Here is a 25062-nt window from a genome sequence, read left to right as displayed (position 1 = left end):
TCATTAAGTACTCACCAATCTTCGACTAGTGCATTATTTAAGTATTTGAGCATTATGAAGGTCCACTGAAGTTCTTTATCTTCAAATAAGTCAATAGCCTTAGAATAAGATGCATCTTTACCATGCTGAATGGCTATGGTAGAAAAATCTATAGGACCCACTTCTCCCAAGCAGTTTCCAATGGCCTCTACAAATAGAAACACCATTTTGGTATAAAAGCTGAACTTTTGCAGAACTGCTGCAGGGTTGAAAAAAAGTAAAATAATCTCTTAATGCTAAGAAAAGCCTATTTCTTCACAATTCAAAGTTCAATTATATCATAAAAGATTTAGATTGGAATAAAGAAATTTATTTAGGTCTTGAATAACCTCAAATTTCTAACAGTTTTAGGCTCTTCTTAACACCAATAACCTTCCAGCATTACTAAATGACTGTAAATCATGGAACATCAATGTCTCTAGACAGATCATTCAGCCTCTCAGCCAGTAAGCAATGGAGAGGTGACAGGAAAAACTAATTATGGCCTTAACATCTATCTACATACTAATGTACAGTATATATGCATTTAAAGAAATGAACTTGCAATTTTAACATAAGCTGATAAATTTAGACATCTCTAAGACTTGGTGTAATGAGATGTACACTTAAAATATAGGAGTGGAAAAAATATGCTTTACTGAAAAGAAATAATTCTAAGGGAAAAGGAAAGGAAGCAGCACCTTTAAATCATGAATATCTATGTGTATATAAAAATCCACAAATAAGAACGTGGGATGTGCATTTGGGTGTAGATAAAAAGGAAGACAAAAAAGACAGGTTTTACTCTTGGAATCTAAAAGAACTTATAAATAAGCCTAAGTATAGCACAATGGGAATTTGAAGATAGAAATGTTATAGGGAGCAGTTTTAGTAAAATGACAAGGTAAGGAGTAGATTTTAAGGATTTGGTCCAAATCACAATGAATCAAAACACATAATCAGGACAATTTTCTGGCACATGAATTATAAACAGTAATGGCATTAAGCTACCCTAGAAAGCTGCCAAGCATTACATTAGGCATTTGGGCTCCTGCAAGATTTTAACAGTGTCTAGGTTTGTATGAGCAGAAGGTGCATTACAGGCGTTCAATACTTTCCAGACTTTAAGACTCTGCTACAGTCTCTATCTGCCATGCCAGCCCCTCCTCCCATTGGTGACTTTTTTCTGAGGCTTCCATTTTAGGGAGGCGATAGGCAGCTGATTTTCATTCTCCTCCCAACTGTGCCTCTGCCTTCCTGGACATTCATATCATGCTACACCTCAAGAACCTTAATTCTACCAGTTGCTTTTCAGTTTCCTTTTGTGTGATGTCTTCCCAAATAGAATGGAAGCTCTGTGAGGATGGAATGTTTTTCCCTGCAGTATCTGGCATATAAGTGCTTAATAACTAATTGTTGCCTTGTAAAAAAGGTGGTGAGATTTTCTAATTACAGGGCTTAAAAAGAAACACCTTTTTACTGGATTGTGTGCTATTTCACAGAAGTTATGCTGGAAGGGTAGAAATACTTTCCAGTACTATCATTTGTTATATTAGAAGCAATAGAGTTCTAACAATTTTGGGCCAGATATCTTCTTCCTTCTCCTGTTCTGAATCTACGAAAATCTGTACAAAGCAGAAAATCTGCTACTTATACTGAGAACAACTCCTCAACACATTGGGGGAAAAATCATTTTTTCCTACTGTACACAAAGCATGGGATTCTGCTTTACTCCCTAAAGTTTAGTCTCAAAACTTTTTTGTAACAAGCCTGGCACATGTCAACTGACTAGCTCTGGAAGTAGGAAGGTATTTGTAATTTTCTCCAAGTCCTTTAGATATGCACATTTGTAATACTTGTTTAAATAAATAATTTACATGAACAAATGCTGTCCTATCATCCACTTTTAAGTCTAAGCAGGGAAAAAAGAAGTATGAAAGAAATCAAACATGCCTTATTTCCCTAATACCCAAATTAGCAAAACTGCACTATACTTTCCTTTGGTGGTGGAGATTTTCATACATAAGATCTAAACAACTGGTCATGAAAAGTTAGAGACATTTATTAAGCTAATGAATTTGCCTCGTGATATATGATTGTGTGGAATACTACTGTGCTAGAAGAAATGACGATCAAGTTGCTTTCAGAAAAACCTGAGAAGGCTAAGATGAACTATTGCAAAGCAAAGTGAGTAGAACCAGAAGAACACTCTACACAGTAAGAGCAATAATATGGATGAACTATAAGTAACTTAGCTATTCTCAGGACAATGATTCAAGATAATTCCAAAGGACTTGTGATAAAAAAAAAAAAAAAAAAGCTATCTACCTCTAGAAAAGTAACTGATAAGAAAAAAAGAACTTGTGATGAAAAAAGTTATCTACCTCCAGAAAAGTAACTGATAAGATCTGAATGCAGACTGAAATATACCTCTATTTTTCTCAGGGTTTTTAGTCTCTTTTCTTTTACAGGGCTGATATGGAAATATGTTTTGCATGACTTCAGATGTATAATTGTTATCACATTTTTTGCCTTCACAATAGGTGAGAGAGAAATTGGAGGGAGAGAATGCAGAATTCAAAATTTCTAAAAATAAGTGCTAAATATAAATAACAAAAAATTTAAAATCATTTACCTAAAACTTCCTTTTCACCAGTATGGTTTATTGCCATCTTGGATAGCTGCAGTAAACTCACAATAAGCTTCACCATAATGCCTTCTTGTGGGTTATCTAAGATTAAGAAGGAAAAAAAAATTACAAACATCCCAATATTAAAAATACTTAAAATATCAGTTCAAAAACAAATACTTATGTGCAAAGCACTTGTTAGGAGTGGGAATATAAGACAAAAAAGAAATAATTCCTACCTTCAAGGAATTTACATTTTACAGGTGAGATAATAATCACAACAAGCAAATAAATTATCTGATTATAATTCACTGAGCAGAGATTCAGAGTTCTAAAAATTGTCAGAGATCGTCAAGTTCAATCATTTTCATTTATAAGATTTATAAATGATGAAACCAAAACTAAGGGAAGTTAAAAGATTCACCTCATGCTCACACAAGTAATAAGCAGATTTGAAGTATTTGTTGTTTGTTTTTCAAGTATATTCCCCTCAATAAGTGTGCATTAAATATATTTGAAACACCCTTAAAATATCAAATGAAACTATATAAATAGTAAAAATGCAACCAGCAACATCTGGAACATAGGAAGAAAAAACTTTATAGGGAAAATTTTAGGATGAAAGCCAAAGACTCAAAGGAACTCCTGAATGAACAAAATCATTAGTGCTGATGGTAAAACACAATCAATATGGTAGAAAGAGCACTGGACTTGGAAAATGGTTTTGTCAGTTAATATCTATGGGACTCATGGAAGTCACTTAAATTTTTCAAGTTCGGAGCAGCTAGGTGGCACTGTGGATAGAGTACCAGCCCTGACATTAAGAGAACTTGAGTTCAAATCTGAACTCACACACTTAACACTTCCTAGCAGTGTGACCCTGGGCAAGTCACTTAACCCTAATTGCCTCAGAAAAATAAAATAAAAATTTCAAGTTCTCATATGCAGAAATGTGGCAATAATATTTTGTGAGGAACCGAGGAGAAAGAGAGAGGGAGACAAAGACAGAGAGAAATAGAAAAATTGTGTGTGTGTGTGTGTGTGTGTGTGTGTGTGTGTGTGTGTGTATGCTATTATTAAAATAAAACACAAAAAGAATTCTTAGGAATTACTGGAATATAAAATAACACATATTTTCTTCCTTCTAGTCCTCCAGTAATGGAGTTCAATAAGGAACACAGAATTCATAACAAAAATGTCTGTAGTTAGATTTCCATAGAAAGGATATACTCATTGGTCCCATCTCTTTCATTTAAAAAAAAAAATGCTGATGCTTTTTCTTTACATCACAATCATCACAATCATGACCCACTCTTAGAATAATTCATGTCTAGAGGAAAAATATCATCTATGAAAATTTACATAATTAAAATAAGTTCAATAATCTTCGAAGGGGAGAAGGCTAAAACACTGCTTTATTCATATATAGAAAAATTGACACTATAAGATAATGTAACAGATGAATGAATACTAATTCAAAAAAATAGCAGATCACCATGTACATAAAGAAAAAATTTCCTAATACTACATTATAACTGTTTCAACTCAAGAACAAAATACACATATATATCTATATTAAATCATATGACATGTAACCCTGATCACGTTATTTTAATACTCAAAAACTTTTATGGTATCAACAGTTATTCTGAATGGAATTTCTCTTTGTATCTCTTGCTGTTGGGTTTTGTTGGTGATGTATAAAAATGCTGAGGATTTATGGGGATTTATTTACTCAAAAACTTTTAATGACTCTTAATAGTCTACTGAATAAAATTCCAACTATTTAGTGTAGCATTCAAAGTGTCTCATATTTTGGTCCCAATCTACCTTTCCACATTTTACAGGTCCTCTTTACTTAGCTTATGCTTTAATCAAACTGGACTATTCATTGTTCCCCAAACAAATTTGGTATTTTCATCATCTCCGTGACCAAGAATGTCTTCCTCCAACTTCTATCATCTTTCAGGGCCTACGTTAAATGCTATCCCTTCCAACTATTTTAAAACTTTAGCCAGAAGTAACTATTCCTTCTTCTGAACTGTACTATCTGTATCACTATTATATGTTTGTTATTATCTATTTTGTATTAGTTATTTGTATTTATTTCTTTCCTACCTAGAATATAAACCAGTTCAAACCAAAGACACACCTCTGTAAATTCTTTATTATCTAGACAAGTAACTTGTATTTTTCAATACAAACAAGAAACCAGTGTAAACATAACAGAAAATTAAGGTTCAGTTAGTTACACTTGAACCACAGCAGAATAATGGTGGCAAAGAACAAGGATAACTGTAACACAATTTACAATCAATATTACAGACAAATGCATTATCCCTTGCTGTATTCAGAGAATCAAGATCTAGCTAAAAAGAAACTACTGCTAAATTGGAAATTTTATTTGTCCCAATCTACTTAATTTCACATATCTGTAATATTTGAAGACAGCAGGAAGTCATCTTGAAAGGATATGCCATTATTTTTTTTTTCATATGACTTAGAATGGCATATTCTACTCTAAGTCATATGAAAAAAAAGTCCTTAATCTAGAAATACACATTAACAAAAATTAAAAACACTAATGAAACTCTCTAATTTTGTTATTAGTATTTACATAAAATGACATGTAAAAGAATTACAGGTTTGCTTGCAAATTTAAAAAATCTTATATATATAAATCTAAACTCTAAAAAGGGATAAATTAGGGAAGATTAATATTATGAAAGGAGTGTCTGCTTTATTTAAAAACCTTTCTTAATTTAATTCCTCTAAGTAATGAGTTTTTAACATGTAAAAACCATGCCATAATAATTTGGTACCTTGAGATCCTTTCAAAAGGTCTTTCATTTGATCTTTATGTTGTTCCAGTTGCTTTCGAAGCTCCTTTAATCCTTCAAGTCTGGTCAAAGGTAGTGAATCACAGACACTTACCGAAAGGAAATGATTAATTTCCTAGAAAGAAAAACTTTAATTTAAAATGGTTTCCAATAATAAATAAGAATTAAAGATTGATTTATGATAGCTCTAGAAATATGCCAGTATACTAGATTGTTTAGGATGTAAAAGACATTACAGATAAGAAGTTCATAGAATAACAAGCATGGTAATTATAACACTTATTATTAGGCAATCCCCATGCTGAAGAGTTGCTTTAAAATTAATGTTATTAAGATATACATATGAAATTATAATATGCACCTATCAAACAGACAAAATGTCAAACATGCATAAAGCTCTTCCATTTTACAAAACATTTTGTACAACTAGGCTATTTGTCCAAAGTCACACAAGAAATGAAAGACTAGAATGCAGGTTTCCTGACTTCAGTTCAATGTGCTTTTCATTATATCATTTATATATATAAAAATATCATTTCACTATATCATTTAAAGCAGACTCTAATTCAAAGAAGAGAAAACGATTTTTTCTTATAACAAATTCCAGAAATTCAATGTTACCCCCTTTGCAATTAAATATTGCCTGACCTAAATCATCAATATAAATTTTTCATAGATGGAATTATTAATAATGACATAGAAATGTCACAATAATATCAATGTCCCCCTTCTAGAAAGTTCTATTGTTCATCTTTCCTGAATCAAAAAAGCAAAAAACTAATAGAAATAATAATTCTTATCATGGTTTGAGATAAAATAGAAATGAAAAGGGAAGAAAATATGATACATTTTTAAAATATATGTGTCATAATATAATTTTACTAAAAGCAAATTTGGGCCAAGAATGCTTAAAAAAAAGAATAAAATTCAGTTCCTGATTTTTGATGTCTAAAATGGTGCTATTGTTTAGATACATCATAAAAGACACACACAGCAGACTCAATAAAAGCATTACCTAAGAAAGGAAGATTCCAGTATCTATAGATATTACCTGGAAAATGAGATTTTTTTTCCCCTAAAATACACAGAAATAAATCTTTTTTTTTTTCATTTCAGTTTCCTTTTTTCAAATCATTCAAATTCAAGTCTTTCCTATATAGTTACTGAAAGAGTCTTCGATCTAAGTTGGGGGATCTCATTAGTTTTCAAACTCAATTATCCTCAACATGCATATCACTGTCAGATCTATTTGTCTAGTCTTAACCTTTATGTTCACAGTTTCATATCTGCAAATGCCATTCAGATATCTTGAACAAGATATCCAATAGATATCTTAAAGTCAACATGTCCAAAACTTAATTATCTTTTCCCAAAAATCCTCCTCTCTTCCAAATTTCCCTGTTTCTGTCAAGGGCACTACCATCATGCTCATCATCCCGGCTCACAACCTAAGTATCGTCCTCAACTCCTCACTCTCATCTCACGTATCCAAACTGCTGATAAGTCCTATTTCTATACATGGAACACCTCTTGAATATAGCTCCTTCTCTCCTCTGACACAGATGCCAACCAAGTGAAGATGCTTCCCTCACAGTTGGACTACTGCAATAGGCTTCTGCTTGCTCTCCTTTCTGTAAGTCTCTTTCTGCTATAGTCCATCTTCCACTCACCCATCTAAGCCAATATCTTAAACACAAGACCAACTATAATCTTCAAGTATTTCAGAACCCAACATACCTGGATGCATGGTGGAGCTTGCTATTAGTATTGCTCCCTTCCATGAATGTGGCACAGAGCCAAGGAGGGACAAAGACTTTTAATGTGAGGCAGAATGACAAGTTCTCAAGAGAACTGCCTTCTCCAGGAACCAATTAGAAAAAATTTACATAAAATACTATCTCCAGAAGCATAAGACACTGGTTGAAGCAGCATGGAATCCACATTTAATTAGCTGGCTTGTTATTCTAAGTAGAAAGCAAATTCTCTAGCTCTTTCCTACCTCATCAATCTAGAGGAGGCCATGTGCTTCCAGACCGAGTCCTAGGGGATGGTCTCCACATCTCTGCCTTCACATCTCGCCCAAATCCCAGGCTTAGGTTTGGATCTAACCACCTACTCTTCAGATTTTGTCTTAAACACATTCTTCAGTCCCTCTCTACCCAAACCTGTCTTCCTCCTTCTGTGACTAGATCTCACCATCTTTAGTCTGTCCTAAGACTCAGATATTTTTCTTTATCACTGGAGAAGCTGATCCCTTTCAGTTGCTGTAAGAAAAGAATAACTAAAGAGGTGGAGTAGGGTCTACGTATCTGATTTTGTGATTAGCTGGGGAAGTGATATTGAGACATGAGTGACAAAGCAATAATATAGCAAACTGAAAAAAAAAGAAATAACACATAGACAAACATACACACACCTTATTCAATAAACTCCACTGAGTCACTATTATCTTTCTATTACAAAATCCTCATATAAACAAATGTATTGGCATCTATGACAAGAGCAAAATCAATAAATGAAGATTCAAGGAGTTAATTTTGAATCCCTCATCTGAGTAACAAAAAGATAAAATCCCTTATTCCTAAAAGGAAATGTAATTAATATATATTATATATGTGTGTGTGTGTGTGTGTGTGTGTACATATATATACATACATATATATATATGCAAAGTCTGTGAGAACACAAACTTAGAGAGAACCTAAAAATCACACAATCTTGGGATTTTAATTCTAAATCACAAGAAAGGAAGATGGATACTGAACCTTAAAATTTTTCTGCACTGCCTGGAAAACTCTTATCCCACAAGTCATTAAAACATTACATACTCTTAAACACAGTGATATCATTGTTAAGAATATGCACTAAAGATAGGGAGAAAGTACCCACATATTTAAAAAAAATTGTGAGGAGTTGAGGACGATACTTAGGTTGTGAGCCGGGATGATGAGCATGATGGTAGTGCCCTTGACAGAAACAGTTGAGAAAAACTGCTGGGAAAACTGGAAACTAGTATGACAGAAACTAATTGAACACCAAATAAATAATTTTGATTTATATTAAGTTAAAAAGTTTGCATACAAACAAAACTAATGCAGACAATATCAGAAGAGAAGCAATAAATTGGGAAAACATTTTTACATTTAAGGGTTCTGATTCTCTCCCCAGAAGCTGAGAAGGGCTTCAATTCCAGCCTACAACCTAATCTGAAGTCTGGAATAGGATAAGTAAAGCAGGAGTCCCAGACCAAAGAGAAGCCTACACATCTCTTACTCTGAAATTACAGTGCTTTCCAGGTGGACCAAAAAAAAAAAAAATGACTCCATGAAGCAACAAGAAATATTAAAAGATTGGCAAAAAAAAATATGAAGAAAACACAAAATATCTCATAGCAAAAACAACTTGTCTGGAAAACAAATTAATAAGAGAGAATTTAAGTCACTGGACTACCTGAAAATCATGACCAAAAAATAGACTAAACACAACATTTTTAAAAATTATATGAGAATCAGTTGGAAAAATATTAAGTGCTCCTCATCAGGCCGAGCAAATATAATAAAAATAACAATGCTACCTAAATTAATCTACTTATTTAGTGCCACACCAATCAAACTCCCAAGAAATTATTTTATAGACCTAGAAAAAATAATAACAAAAGGTCAAGAATTTCAAGGGAATTAATGGAAAAAAAATGTCAATGAAGGTGGCCTAGCTGTGCCAGATCTAAAACTATATTATAAAGCAGTGGCCATCAAAACCATTTGGTACTGGTTAAGAAATAGTATAGTCAACCAGTGAAATAGGTTAGGATCACAAGACAAAATAGTCAATAACTACAGCAAACCCAAAGACCCCAAGCTTTTGGGATAAGAAATCACTATTTGAGAAAAACTGCTGGGAAAACTGGAAACTAGTATGACAGAAACTAAGTATTGACCCACACCTAACACCACATACCAAGATAAGATCAAATGGGTTCATGATTTAGACATAAATAGTGATATTATAAGCAAATTGGAAGAATATAGAATAGTCTATCTCTCTGATCTATGGAGGAGGAAAGAACTGGAACTCATAATTGAACACCAAATAAATAATTTTGATTTATATTAAGTTTGCATACAAACAAAACTAATGCAGACAAGATCAGAAGAGAAGCAATAAATTGGGAAAACATTTTTACATTTAAGGGTTCTGATAAAAGCCTCATTTCTAAAATATATAGATTTATAAGAAATCAAAACATTCTCCAATTGTTAAATGGTCGAAGGACATGAACAGAAAATTTTCAGGTGAAGAAATTAAAATAATTTCTAGGCATATGAAAAGATGTTCTAAATCATTCTTGATCAGAGAAATGCAAATTAAGACAACTCCGACACACCTCTCAGATTGGCTAAGATGACAGAAAAAGATAATGACAAATGTTGGAGCAAATGTGGGAAAAATGGTACACTAATGCATTGTTGGTGGAACTGTGAACAGAACCAACCATTCTGGAGAGCAATTTGGAACTACATTCAAAAAGTTATCAAACTGTGCATACCCTTTGACCTAGCAGTGTTTTTACTAGGTCTATATCCCAAAAAGATCTTAAAGGAAGGAAAGGGACACACATGTACAAAAATGTTTAAGACAGCCCTTTTCATAGTGATAAGAAACTGGAAACTGAGTGGATGCCCATCAGTTAGAGAATGGCTGAATAAGTAATGATATATGAATGTTATGGAATATTATTGTTCTGTAAGAAACGATCAGGAGGATGATTTTAGAGAGGCCTGGAGAGAATTACATGAACTGATGCTAAGTGAAATGAGCAGAACCAGGATATCATTGTGCACAGCAACATCAATATTATACAATGATCAATTCTAATGGACATGACTCTTTCCAACAATGAGATGACTGATGCCAGTTCCAATGATCTTGTGATGAACAGAGTCATCTATACCCAGAGAGAAGACTTTGGGAACTGAATGTGGATCACAACATAACATTCTCCCTCTTTTTGTTGCTGTTCATTTGCATTTTGTTTTATTTATTTTCCTTTTTGATCTGATTTTTCTTGTGCAGCAAGAGAACTGTATAAATGTTCATACATATTGGACTTAACATATATTTTAATGTGTATAACATATATTGGATTGTTTGCCATCGAGGGGAGAGGATAGAGGGAAGGAGGGGAAAATCTGAAACACAAAAGCTATGAAAGGGTCAATGTTGAAAAATTATCCATGCATATGTGTTGAAAATAAAAAGATTAAAAAAAAATCATATGAGAAAACTGCCCAAAGCTCTTTAGAACTAAACAACAAAGTGAAAATAGAAAGAATCCATGGGTAATGTTTTTTAAAAAAATCCAAAAATGTAAATTTCGGGTAATATTAAAGTCAATGTCCAAAGTCTACAAATTTAAGAAAAAAATACTACACAGAAAAAAAAAGAATTCAAATACTGAGAAGCCACAGTCAGGATCACACAAGATTCAGAATAAGACCACAGAAGATAATAGCTACCCTTAGAAAGCAGCAGAGAATACAGTATTCTAGAAGGCAAAAGATAAAGTTTTACCAACCAAGAATAATTGACCTAAAAAAATTGAGCAAAATCCTGCAAAGGAAAAAAAAAATAGATCTTTAATGAAACAGAGGACTTCTAAGCACTCCTGATAAAAAATTAGAGTCTGAATAGTAAATTTTGAAATACAATCACAGAAGCCAAGAAAAATGTTAAAAAAAACAAACAAACAAAAAAAAAAAACATGAACAAGTAATCTTAATAGTCGATAACATGTATCCCATAAGAAGTCTATCACTAATAGCTATGTTTTGATGAACTTTAAAAAATAGGGTAAGACTACATTAGAGGTGTATATATATAAATGCTTTATTAGAATTACAATAGATCAATCACCTTAGTAATCCTACCAAAAAGGGAAAGATTTGATGAGGAAGCTGCTGTCTCTATAATTATTGATTCTTTTTTTTTTTTTTACAATTCCACTAACCTCCTTAACAAAACATTCTGGAATTCTGCCAGAAATTGAAGATAAGCCCAGTATTTTATAGACTTAAGATTCTATGTTCTTCCCTTTTATGAACATTCAGACCTTAGTCCTTTTTAAGTCCAATGGCACCACTCCTATGCTCCTTAAAAGATCATTGAGGGGGCCTCAATTTTTTCAATATGTAAGAATTTAGTTCACCTGAAATGGGTACTCTGAAAGAATGAGACAATCGTGTGACTTTAAAAAACAACTTTCTACTGATTATTCCATGTATCTATTTCTAGACACTTTTTTTCTTAACCTTTCCAGTGATGCAGGTTATAAATTCTTCATCACACAGTAATTAAGTAATGGATTAGTTATTACTTTACCTCCAAGAGCGAAAAGGGTCCTTTACTGTATTTGATTTCCTGCTGAGTGATACGTAAGTCCTTAAAGGCTTCATGATCAGGAAATGGGTCTAGGAGTCTAATTGTGTGATAAAGGTTTTCATTGTCTTTGTTTTCTATCACTAGATATTTCAACAGATCTAAGACCTAAATGCAAATAGAAAAAAAAAAATTGAAGTTGTTTTAAAAATACATAATACTGGTTTTTTTAAATAGCAAAAAATACTAGAACCACTTAAAATGAGCAATTTCTTACATATGGCTATATTTAAAACATTCTTTTAAAATATGAGGTACACAAAAAACCTATGGTTCTTAATGACATTCTATTTTAAGGAAATGTTTATTGAGATGGTCTAGAAAATTACCTGTTCCTGAATCTCCAACTGATCACCCACTAAAGGTATGATTGTGCCCACAATAACATGAAGGTGGCTTTCCAAAGCATCCTTACAGTAAGTCACTGCTGTCCGGCAAACCTTACTTAACAGGTCACAGCAGATTGAAAAGCTGCGCAATGATACATCCATGAAGTGGGAAGGCCTAACACAAGAAGAAAAAACTTTGTTTTAAAATTGAGTTTCTTTCTTAGTTCAAAAGCCAAACACTTCTTTTCATCTCCTCTAATTCATATACAATTTGGGAAGAACATTCATTTTTATAAAATCACATACTTTTAACATACAATAAAAATTGAAATGGAAAAGCAAACGACCTTTTGCCTTAATTTAAATTAAATTTTTAAAATGCATGGCCATATATTAGTCACATATCAAAACCTTTCAAACTTTTTAAGACTATAAATGAAAAGATACTGCTTATTTGCATTAGTGAAAGGAATTAAAGAAATGTGAGTTACCCATATCCAAGAATTTATAGATCTGTCCCTCCTCCCACAAAATTTAGATATTATTATATGTAGATTTGACAAATTTTATTTTGTGAAAAAAAGATATAATTTAAAATAAAAATTTAGAAAATCCTTTATTTGTTGTGTAATTTCAGTCTCAATTTCACTATTTATTTGTAAAACTGAAAAGATACCTGCATTAAAGGATTCGTTGTGAGGATCAAATAAGATAATGAATGTAAAGTGCTTCACAAATCTTAATGAATTATATATAATTATCAGAGAGCATTGCTCTTAAAAATATCTTATGGGCTCTTTAAAGACATATTTGAAATAAAATGAACAGAATAAAGAATAAGAGTATAAAAGTAATGATAATAGTATCAGTTAATATTTCTATAATGATTTCTATCTGCTAGTTACTATGTTATTAGCACTTAACAATTATTATCAAATTTGATTTCCAAAATTATCCTGGGAGGTTGGCATTATTATTGCTCCCCACTTTACGAATGAGGAAAATGAAGAGAACAAAGATTAATTGACCTGCCCAGAATCATACAGCCAGTGCTTCAGGTCAGATTTGATCTCAGTTATTCCTGACTCCAAGCCCAGCACTCTAAGTATCACATACCTATCCCTTAGATTATATTAAACAAATAAAATATTTACCTATTATTGATATAGTGGATTAAGGTATAAATAACATCTCGAAGAACAAAAGCCCAAGATCCACCCAAGCCACTTTTTATTTCTCTTAGTAATAGATTAACAAAGAGATGATATACTTTAAGAATTCTATTTTTTTTATACACATTATTTGTTTCAGCTGCTTGTTCACATATGGCTAAAAGGATTTTCTGGAAGGAATCCTAAAAAAACAAACCAAAAAACATGAATGAAAATCTTTCTAAATATGCCAAATAGCAAAATCATAATAAACATTTTTATTCAAATGTGCATATATAACTTAGACAAAAGTGAAATCAAAGGTAAAATGTTATTGAAAAGTTATGAATGACTTCCTTAAACTATGAATGAAAGCCAGTTTTTAAAAGATACTTATTTTTTTTCAAATGAGCTATAATTTGAAGGAATGTTTTTGTACCAAAGCAAATATACTCCCATAAAGAAATGCCCAAAGTGACATGTTTCATCCATCTGTAAAAGAAGAGAATCTTAGGAAAGAAACAAATCTTAAAAGCAGCATAACAAGAGAAGCTATACCTCAGTAAGCAGATCTGGACTGCAGTCCTAGTAAAGGGAACAATTTAAGAAAACCTCAGGTGGGACCTAGATTAGCATTTACCTGTGAGTGCTGTCTCAGCGTCATTCCTAATTTCAATTCCCAATGCTTAAAGTAATTTCTTTCTAACTACAATAAGTTAAACGAATGTTACCTATAAACTTTATACCCCAATTGTGACTGAGGCATAAATAAATAATTAATGTGTGAAACACAAAAATTATAAAATTAAAATTTAAAGAGATTTTTCTACTTTCTATGAAATATATCTATTTTTGTGATGAATTTAATTCTTAAATCATCCTTCATCCATCCTCAAGATGAGCTGCCAATTTATCTCCCAAGGACTTTGTCTTTTATGCCATAAAAATTTCTTCACCCTGGAAAGTTACTCCATCCTTGGACTATTTTTCTCAAATCAGCAGTATCCTTCAACTCTATGGTCTTACTTCTAATTGGCTGGTTCCTCACAGAACCTATAATTTATGGAGGCTCAGGGCAAAAATGTGTTCATCCTTCTGCACACATATATTGTATCTAGGATATACTGTAACCTATTCAACATGTAAAGGACTGCTTGCCATCTGGGGAACGGGGTACAGGTAGGGAGGGGAAAAATCGGAACATAAGTGAATGCAAGGGATAATGCTGTAAAAAATTACCCTGGCATGGTTTCTGTCAATAAAAAGTTATTTAAAAAAAAGAAAGAAAGAAAGGACAAACAACAACAACAACAACAACAACAAAAATGTGTTGATCTTTATCTAAGCTGCACTGTTGATTTATCTCCAAAGGACTTTCTGTACTCCCTTTCCCCTAATGTTTTAGCTCCCTTTTACTTCTTTCATTGTCTTCCCTAAAATATAAACTCCATGGGAGCAAGGACTATCTTTCTGTTTCTATTTGTATTTCCTGTACTTAATAAGTACCTGTTTATGAAGAAAATGTTTATGACATTTCATAAGACTTACAAAGAGTTCATATTTCTGCCTGAAAAATAAATCATTTTCTTTTGGTTAACTGATTTGTAATTTATACTTACTGGGCTCTTAGAAAGAATGTCTATAATACTTTTAAACTTGGTTTTATGGCAATTGCTGATATAAGCCAACGTTGCTTTGATCACATGTGATGGAAAGTATGGAGGATTAGGGGCAGGATCAAGATCCCTAAAAGTTATAAAAAATAATGAAATGATAATCATCACAATAAAATTTCTTAAAAAATATTTCAACTGTATTAAGAGCATGAAGTGCCCAAAGAAAAACAATAGCATATAATAAGTGAAATAAAAATAAAATATTAAAAGAAGTCAAATTTTAATTGAAATAATATCACAACTAATATACAGTATAGTCTGTGTAGTTCTCATAACAAATCAATAACAATTACCCATTTGACCAATCTATCACAAGTGATTTTCTTAGAATAACAATCAACATCAGATCTAAAATGGCATTTTGATTACTACTAATTCAAATACAGATAATAACGCTAATACCAATTTTCAAAATTCTGGTAATAGTTATGTACTTCTCTGAAATGAACAAACAACATTATTTTAAAGTTAAGTCAATCAATTGACTATATAAAACATAGATCGTGTGTGTGTGTGTGTGCACACGTGCACGCACACACATGTTCAGAGATCAGTTAGACTCACTTAATAGCTAGCAAGTTGGGACTCATGAGAAAAAGCAGTATCCCCCCTTCTTTGCAGAGAATGGGGAAATGTGTGACATCTTTCATGCACTATCAAGACAGCTGATATTTAGGCTTATTTTGTTGAACTGACTTTTTGATTCTTTATGACAAAAGATGACTCATTAGAGGAGATGGATTCATTTAGAAATAAAGGTTGTATAAAACCAAGATATTAATATTAATAATTTTAAAACAATAAGATACTGGATGCCTTTAAGTAAACAAATCAAATAATAAGACTTTTTAAAAGAAATTGAGTCTTGATGTAATACACAAGATGAATTTTAATTTTTTTGGTCTAGACTAGTAATGTCATTCTTTCCTTCCATAGAAATTTGAAAATCATCTTTAACTAGCAGTCTCAGAATTGTCTGGGGCACTAAGAGGTTAAATAAATCATATACTGAAGTGTCACTCACAAGACCTGAAAACAGGTCTTTTTGACAGGTGTGAAACCACTATGCAACACTGTATCACATTGAAACCACTATGCAACACTGTATCACATACCCTCTGGCTCTGCTGAAGGTTATCATTCCCTTCTCAAAAAAATGATTTTAAAGAATAAAAATTTAAAAAACGGGAACATAAAAGAAAACAAGCATATAAAATACAATTATCAAAATATTTTCTTTTAAAGTTCATGAACACACTGTTAAATATCCTTGAATTAAAGAGAAAGAAAGTAGAAGTAGGAACTCTTGCTTCAAGATTCCGGTTGCATAACTCTGTGTTAGGAATAGTGGTGCTGGATTATGATAACAATGGGAGAAATGGACAAGGGTAAGTCTAAGAAATATTTTCAAGAATGACAGGGCAAGGTATGTTAAATAGAAACTAAAAGGATTATTAATCACAGAAAATGAAATTAAATGTATTTTCATATTTCATGTAAGCCACGTTAAGTAAATTTCAGAAAAGCACAGATTTTTAATGGTTGTTAAATGTTAAGGGATTTTTTTTTTTTGAGATTTTGTTGAAGATGAAATCTCAAAAAAGACATTAAGATCGCTAGTAAGATCAGAGGCTCAGTTTCACTCTAATGATAGGGTTAATGTTCAGATTATAGAAAATCCCATCATGATTAAAATGACCAAGAAATCATGAAAATAATAGGTATAGATCATAAGTTCTGGTATTTGGAAAAAAGGACCAGAAGTTAGATAGCATTATAGCATTTAAAAAGGGTAGGAAGGCTAAGGAAAGCTCCCTTAAACTAGGAAGGAAATTCTGACAAGAACTTGGAATCAGATCATATTTTGATCTATAGATATCAATTTAGAGTGATATACACACACACACACATTTGACACAACATTCAATCTTGGAAAACAGAGATATTTGTGAACATGTTAACAACTATCCTACCCCACCCCACAACCTTGTCCTTCCCATCCCCAGAGGAATTTGAAGTTGTGATTATTTCTTTAAGTTTTAAAAGTTCATACCCTGAAAAGGGAGAGAGGTCAGTGCTTTCACTAGTTTCAGTATCTGCTGGCTCATGTAATGTCATCAATAGTTCCACTATGATCTCTGCCAAATTACTGTTAAGTAAATGATCAATCTGCAAAGACATTAGAAAATTAGACAATTAAAAAGACAAAGAAATTAGACAACTGAAATACTTTGATTTGCAAATGCTTGGCTTACACATGAATGTCCTTTGAAAGGAAAACCAATCTTAAGAAAATGAAATTTCTTTCCATTCCTCTACTGCTTCTACTCTGAATCTTCCATGTTCTTTACCTAAAAATTGCAAGGCTGATGGTAGTGACTAAGATTTAAACTCTAGAAGCTAATTATCCTTCCTATTATATCTCTAAGATTGGGAAATTGGGTTGATGGTCTTACAGAAGCTTTTCCAGCCCTCCACTTTTTCATCTCAGAGCGCTGACTTCCACCAAATCTAGCTTCTATTGTGAAATATAGAGTAGTACATATCTGCATGTTCCTCTGAAATGATGTAGTTCGTAGTAAACCACAAAAACCAATCATCGGTATATGACTTAGTCTTTTCCTTATAAAACTTATGTGAAAAAGATGATGGCATGGAAAAGAATTACTTAGCACCTAATCATAGTTAGAACAGTTAGAAAATCTCAGAAAGTTTGTTTCAGAGACAGTAAGATAAAGGGAACACTTATGAGACTACAATTTGTTCAATTCTGAGTTAGGAAAGAAGAGATGGCATAGGAGAGAATCTCAAAAAAATCTCAAAAAGTTTGTGTTTATTTGTGTCAGAGACAGTAAAATAAAGATAAAGACTATAATCTGTTCAATTCTGAGTAAGTAGGTCTGATCAGAAGTAATCATAATGGCAATGAAAAGGCAATAGCAAACAAACAGGATGTCTCTGGTCCAAAAAGTGCTCTTGGGGAGTTACATTACCAGAATCCCTACACCCTATAGCTTTTGTTGGCATGGATTTCCTCAGCATCTCTGCAACTCATATCCAAGAATCACTCACTGGCTTTAAATCACATGAATGCCTGCTTGTGTTGCCAAAAAGATTTAAAAGTCCTCTATCCTACTGAAAGGAGAGACCAAAAGATATCTTCTTGATATCTCATGATGTCATTGTCCCATGAAAATACAGTTATAAGAGGGAGAGAGATAGTAAGGTTTAGTGCTTGTTTTGAAAACAGATTAAATAAGTTCTTAAGTGCTAACCTCTAGAAATAGCTACCTTATTTTTTATTATATTATTTTTTTTATTAAATGGAATTTTTACTATATGGAAAGATTCTAAACAACTAGCTTACAAAAAATTCTGGACTTATAACTTGAGGTTTGCCATTATGGTTAATACTTTAAAGTCCATGAATGAAAGTTATCAAATCTTTCACCTTGACTCATTTTAAAACATCACTTTTGCCTATCTTCTCTATGGAATTTATTTCAAATATACCTCCATGTAAAAGTTCAATCCTGCATCATATATTTCAAGGTAAAAAAATTAATTCTTTTAAAATATACTACAAAAGTATTTTTAAAAAGTATTAATGCTAAATGAATTAATAAAACCTTCAAGTCTGAAATCTAGTGGCATTGTAATTAATAAATGGATTAAAAATGTATACAGTACATATAAATATATAACAGAAATAATTAAACAGTTGCTCATACCTGTTTCCCTAAAATATTTTCATCCTTAAGCATATCATATACTTTAGTAGCAGTGTCTCTTCGCTCTGATATATCATTGTTCCCCGTGCTCTCAAAGGCAAAATATGGAAGAATGTTTACAAGGATCTTTGGAAAACAATCTGTTAGAAGGTTTTTCCAATCCTTCTGGATCTGATCAGCAATGGACTTCACATCTTCAAACTGACCTCTCATCACCAAAAGTGGAATTAAAACCTTATAGCAAGAACTGTAGGTGAAATAATTTTAAATTACAAGTAGTAATTTTTGTAAAATTACATTTTATAATGCTGCTCCCTTCTTCCCAATCCCAAGTATAAGTACATAAATTGGTAGATAGTTATTTGGTCTCTTCTTGATGATCTTCTTTCAGTAATAATACCATCTGTGAATTTATCCCACCATTAAGTTTTAGATATAATGAGAATCAATTCCTACAGAGTTTCAAATTTATTTTATCTCTATTACAGATTTCTCCAACATATACCTGGTCTGGTTTGGTTGCTGTTTCTGATTCTGTCTTTTTAATGGCCATTTCCATTTCCTCATTTGGCATTCGGGGACAAAAATATTAAGAGTCTAAATACGATGATTTTACCATCAATGAAGAAAAATGTTACACTTTCCTACTTTTTAGCATATTGTCTCTCTTCCAATTTCATTTCTAAATGAGTTTCAATCAATCAAAATGCATTTATGAATTGCCTGCTATTTGCCTAGCACTGTATTAGGTGATATGATACAAAGCCAAAAGTGAAAAAATTCCTGCTTTCAAGAAGCTTTTATTCTACCTGGGAAAAGATCTATCTACGTGAGTATGCATAAAATTAAACAAAAAAGGGGCAGCTAAGTGGTGCAGTGGATAAAGCACTAGCCCTGAAATCAGGAGGACCTGAGTTCAAATCTGACCTCAGACACTTAGCATTTCCTAGCTGTGTAACCCTAGGCAAGTCACTTAACCTCAATTGCCTTAGCATAAAAAAAAAAATTAAACAAAAAAGGAGTACAGGGTAGTTAGGGAAAGAAGACACTGCAATAGTTTAGGCAACAGGGAATAAGGGCAGGAATTAAGAGTTGTGTGAGAGAAAGGGAATATAAAAGAAAAGTAGAAATAGAAATGCTAAGACTTGGAAATATACTGGATAGGTGAGATCAGGGACAGTGTGGAACACAATGCCAAGCTAGTGAAACTGAGAGAATGAGAATGATGGTAGCAGAAACTGGGAAGTTCAGTGGAGCAAAAGGTTCTAGAAAATGATTATGTTATGGACATGTTGAATTCAAAATGTATATGCAACAATCCAGTTGTAACATCCCTTATTATAAGCAGATTAATTTGGGGCTGCAGTTCAAGAGTTACAGTAAAGCTAAATATAAAAATGTGGGAGTCCTCTAATTAGAGCTGATAATTAAGCCCATAAGAACTAATGAGGTCAATTAAGTAAAGAAGAAAAGAAAGAGAGCCCAAGATAAAGTCTTGAAGTATATATATATATATATATATATATATATATACACACACATATACATGGTATAGAAGTATCAAGAAAAGAATGATGATGTTGAGATGATCAAACTTATTTAGATCTCATATGAAATTTTCTGCAAACTCATTTTTTCTTTCACTACTTTTCACAGGCAATACTATTCCTAATCTTCCATTGTAAGAATTTATAAATGTGTTTCTGATATAAAATCTCTTATCTACAATGTAACTTTTCTTAGCAGGGAGATCCAGTATTTGCTTGCTGAGATTTATGGTTTCTTTTGGTTTTTCTTGTACTAAATTTCTCTACTCCTGTTAAATTTCAACTGAAAATGAAAATGATCCAAAAGAATTCTTAGTTCATTTTCCACTTTTTGGAATCACTGTGACTGAACAGTTCAGGTTGGAGATACAAATATATATGTTATTTTTAAAAATCTATAAATGATTACTAAACTTTAACAAATAGTCTAATAGAATACACTTACAACCAGTTATCACTTACTATTAACATATAACAATAAAATTCACATTTTGTGATGTAAATAGCCCTATTACCTAACAGCTTTCAATGAGTTGTTTTTTTTTTTTTTTAAATAACTTTTTATTGACAGAATCCATGCCAGGGTAATTTTTTACAGCATTATACCTTGCTCAATGAGATTCTTAAAAGTACAAATGATAGGTTTTTATTGGTTCATCATGCCCAGCAAGTCCTCTCACTACAGGTATAACCCAGAACTCTCCCCCTACAATGTCTCAGATGAATTCTAGATTAAGTCTTTCTCCTAAACTCCAATCCTACACCCTTCAAGTACTTATGAAACATTTCAAACTGAATCTCCTATATATGTTGCAATCATATCCAAAAATAGATTCACTCACCCAAATACACCTCTTTTCTTCACTTCCTTGTTTCTCTTGAAGGTACTTCTACCCTTTACATCTCCTAGGCTCAACCTCAGCGTTACCTTCAATCCCTGACTGTCCTTCATGCATTTAGCATGAAGATTGAGATTATACAATCAGTTGGCAAATATTGCTATTCTATCTATCCCTTCCTTACTGCCCCTTGAGTAAACAATAAAGTCAATAACTTCACAACTTGGCCCAAACCAATCTTTCTGGTATCATTACCTACTAATCCTCTTTCCATTCTCTAGGATCTAGCCAAATTATATTCCTGTTCAAGGGAGACTAACACTTCTGGCATGAGAGCCAACGAGCCTTTTCAAGGCTACTTTCCACCTCTGGCCTTTACCTGACTCACCCACCTCTCACCTGTGGCTCCAAGAAGCTGTCGCATGCACAGTGACCACACTCTGGTAAACTGTTTCAGCAGATAAGCTGAAATCAAGTTGAGGGCAACTGAGGAGTCTCAAACCCTTTGGTGAATTAAGGGGATGTCTACTCCAAACATGTGAAGATTTCCCCTGGTGGAATAGGCAGATGAGAACAATTTGTTCCAATGACTTAAGCAGGCACTGTTAAGCACTCAGAACATGGTTAGACACAGATGATGTCAAAATTATAGGAGACACTGAACTGCCCATCATGGCATGCCCAAATCAAAGACATTGCTATCCTCTATAAGCAATGAGAATTGCATTTATCTCAAAAGAAACGAGAGGAGCAAATTTAGAGACTTTTGCACTAGAAATGTTCATACGGACTATTTGTACTCGACTTGTGCTAGAGCCTTCCAAGTTTGTATTAGTCTAATCAGTCAGTTGGACACTGTGTATCTTGATTATAACATATTTTAGTTCTGAGAATAAAGAACCAACACAAACTATTCCATTTTCTGTGCTGCTCTCCATAATAAGAAACTTTTCTCAACTCTACCTCTTAGAATCCTTAGCATCCTTCCCAACTTAGTTCAAGAAAATTTATATATGAAGCCTTTCGTGATCCCTCCAACTGCTTCTGCCTTTAACAAACTACCTTGCCTTTATTTTGTATATAGAAAAGTCTTCTTAGAACTCACAATCCTCCATATACTTTTCAATCCACTGACAATGGACTCCTTACAGTTTCTCCACCTGTTATCTCTGGAACATCCACTGGCTTTTCCCTCATTCCTGGAATATTCTTCCTCCTGATTTCAGTCTGCTGGATCTCCTAGCTTCCCTTAAGTCTCAGATAAAATCCTGCTTTCTACAGAGACATCTTTTCTAACCCTTCTCAATTCTAGTGCCTTTAGTCTACTGATTATTTCCTATCAGGTTTGCACCATGTCTGTCCTATTGTTTCCATGTTATCTTACCCATATGAGTGTGAGATGCTTGAGGACAAGATCTGTCTGGTGCCTTTCTTTGTATCCTAATCTCTAAGCATAGTGCCTGCAACACAGCAACTGCTTAGTAAATTTTTACTGATTGACTGATTGATATAAAGGAGATTAAGACATAAGAAGACTGGAAAGGAAGGAGGCTAGATGGCATAATGTTTACAGCACCAGCCCAGGAAGACCTGAATTCAAATCTGGCCTTAGATACTTAACACTTGCTAGCTGTGCGACCCTGGGCAAGTCACTTAATCCCAAGTGCCTTGTCAAAAAAAAATTAAAAAGAAAGAAAACTGGAAAGATAAGAATGTATATGTTATGTTCTATCTCCCAAGCAAAATGTAAACTCCTAAGAGCAAGTGTTATTTCACTGTTGTCTTTTTATCTCCAGAGCCTAGGACAGTGCTTGGCACGCAGAAGGTGCTTGAAGACAGACATCTACAAAGGCAAGAGTCTTCTGTGAAGTCTTCAACTTACTCTTTTTCTTAATTCTGACCCATATAGTCAAATATTTTTCACCTTTCCCTTTTGCATATAAGTTACAGATTATCAAAACACAAACACACACACTCTCATGCTCACACACACTTCACTAAGTTTAGACTATTCTAAATATTTACTTCTCTGCTCTCTACAATAGATACTGGTTGTCTTCCTGAAGAACTTTTTGCTTAGGATCACATGTTTAGATATATATCATTTGCAAATCTACCTGTAGAAATCTGTAATGTTTGTGTAGTTCAGTAAAATAAAAGGAAAAGATGACAAGTGATATCCAATATTTTGTAATTTCAACCACTCCAAAACCAGATAGTCTAGATGAGAAGTCATGAAGTCTTCTAAGTGTTTATACTCAAAAATTTCCGAGACTCTCTTCAAAACCTGTGGAATCCAAAAGAATACTCTATTTTATTCAAAGGAAACATTCAAGATGAGGTACATGTAAGCCCAGTAAGCTCCCATAAGAAATAATACAATCCAGAACACCTAGTTATTCTGCATGAAAATGACACACAAACATGACCCACATAATAATGCTTTTTGCTAACAGTGTTTTTGATACTGCCATTAATGTTCTAAAAACCCTAAGTCCCCATTCTGACGCAGGTTCAAATTCTGACTCTAATATCTAGATAACTGTTCTTTCTCATTCATGAAAAGACTGTTTTGTTTGTTTTTCCAAGGAGGGGGCAGCTGAGATTAGTTTTAATATTATACAGCCTTTGTACTTATTTTAAATTTTTATTACCCACATTTGTGTGTGTGTGTGTATGTATAATATTATTTTATGGAACGGATCATCATTACATTAAAGGTCTTTTTGATGAACTAAGCAGTAATATAAGATAGACTGTGTTTATATACTTCTTCAAAATGAATATAATTATAAATAGAAGCAAAATACACACTATATAATGACTATGTAAATAAAATATTTTATTTACAAGAAAATTTTAACACTTTTTGGAATATTTTTATTAACATATATGGTATCCTAAAGATCTTAGTGCAATATTAACCTATTAAAACTAATACTTAAAGATTAATATACTAGTATATTAACATTTAAGCTATTAAGGCTTAAAACTACGCTAAGACCTTTGGGACATCTTTTATAAAGACATTGTAACTTTAAAATTCTGTTTAAAATTATTTTCAGAAATATTAAAAATATTTACCATGGGGGGTATATAAATAACAATTTAAAAATTAAATTTAAACATTTTTACCTTTTTTACAAGTTGGGTTTCTAATCCATTTTCTTTCACTGACTGGCAGATGGCAAACAAAGCCTGTTTTTCACACACAGGGCTACAGTATAAAATCATGGATACTGTCATCAATAAAGTAGCTTTCCTATTATAAGGCTCATCTAGCAGTTCACCAGCAGTAACAGGACTTCGAGACTTTAATGGGGAAAAAATTTTTTAAAATAAATAATGGATAGCAAATAACACCATAAATAAACTCATGAGAATAAAACTAAAAGTACTTACAAGAAGCTATGATAAACTAACTATTTGTACTGTTCTAATCCAGAGGTAGTATTCAAGAAGAAAGCACAGAGAATCCACAGAATCATAGAATTTTAGAAATCAAAGGGACTTAAGAAATTATTTAGGTTTCTTTATTAAGAAGAATTTATTATTAATGAGACCTTATCAACAGAACTATAGGAAGAAAAAAAAACTCTTTATGCTAGAATAAAGAGGCTTTCAAGAAATTATTTTTTAAAATTATTAAGTTAATTAAATACATTTAATTAAATTTTAAAAATTATTTCAAAAAGGCCCCAGAATGTACACAAGAGAAAGCAGAAATGGTTATCTAATTTATCATCTATATAATTCCTAGTTATATATTATTGCCACAATCATGAATTTAATGAGACTTTATGTTTCTATAGTACTTTTAGTTACACGATTGCTTTTACAATAAGATTATTCTTCTTCTTACGTACG

At 32.5% G+C, this 25062-nt stretch overlaps 1 protein-coding gene across 1 annotated transcript in view; it reads right to left on the bottom strand.

The window, feature by feature from the left end:
* ATM (ATM serine/threonine kinase) overlaps window positions 1-25062 on the bottom strand; it is a 121122-nt gene that overhangs the window by 57486 nt on the left and 38574 nt on the right. The window contains exons 24-34 of the mRNA XM_051986938.1: window positions 24331-24507; window positions 23313-23482; window positions 18810-19056; window positions 17132-17247; window positions 15022-15148; window positions 13406-13605; window positions 12252-12426; window positions 11866-12030; window positions 5470-5602; window positions 2654-2749; window positions 16-187 (exon numbers count right to left, since the gene is read on the bottom strand). Coding sequence (XP_051842898.1) covers window positions 16-187; window positions 2654-2749; window positions 5470-5602; window positions 11866-12030; window positions 12252-12426; window positions 13406-13605; window positions 15022-15148; window positions 17132-17247; window positions 18810-19056; window positions 23313-23482; window positions 24331-24507 — 1778 coding nt within the window. The remainder of the gene's footprint in view (window positions 1-15; window positions 188-2653; window positions 2750-5469; window positions 5603-11865; window positions 12031-12251; window positions 12427-13405; window positions 13606-15021; window positions 15149-17131; window positions 17248-18809; window positions 19057-23312; window positions 23483-24330; window positions 24508-25062) is intronic.

Source organism: Antechinus flavipes, chromosome 3 (genome assembly GCF_016432865.1).
Source record: "Antechinus flavipes isolate AdamAnt ecotype Samford, QLD, Australia chromosome 3, AdamAnt_v2, whole genome shotgun sequence".
NCBI lineage: Eukaryota > Metazoa > Chordata > Mammalia > Dasyuromorphia > Dasyuridae > Antechinus > Antechinus flavipes.
The sequence above is the reverse complement of the archived record's forward strand: the minus strand, read 5'-3'. Positions and strand labels throughout refer to the sequence as shown.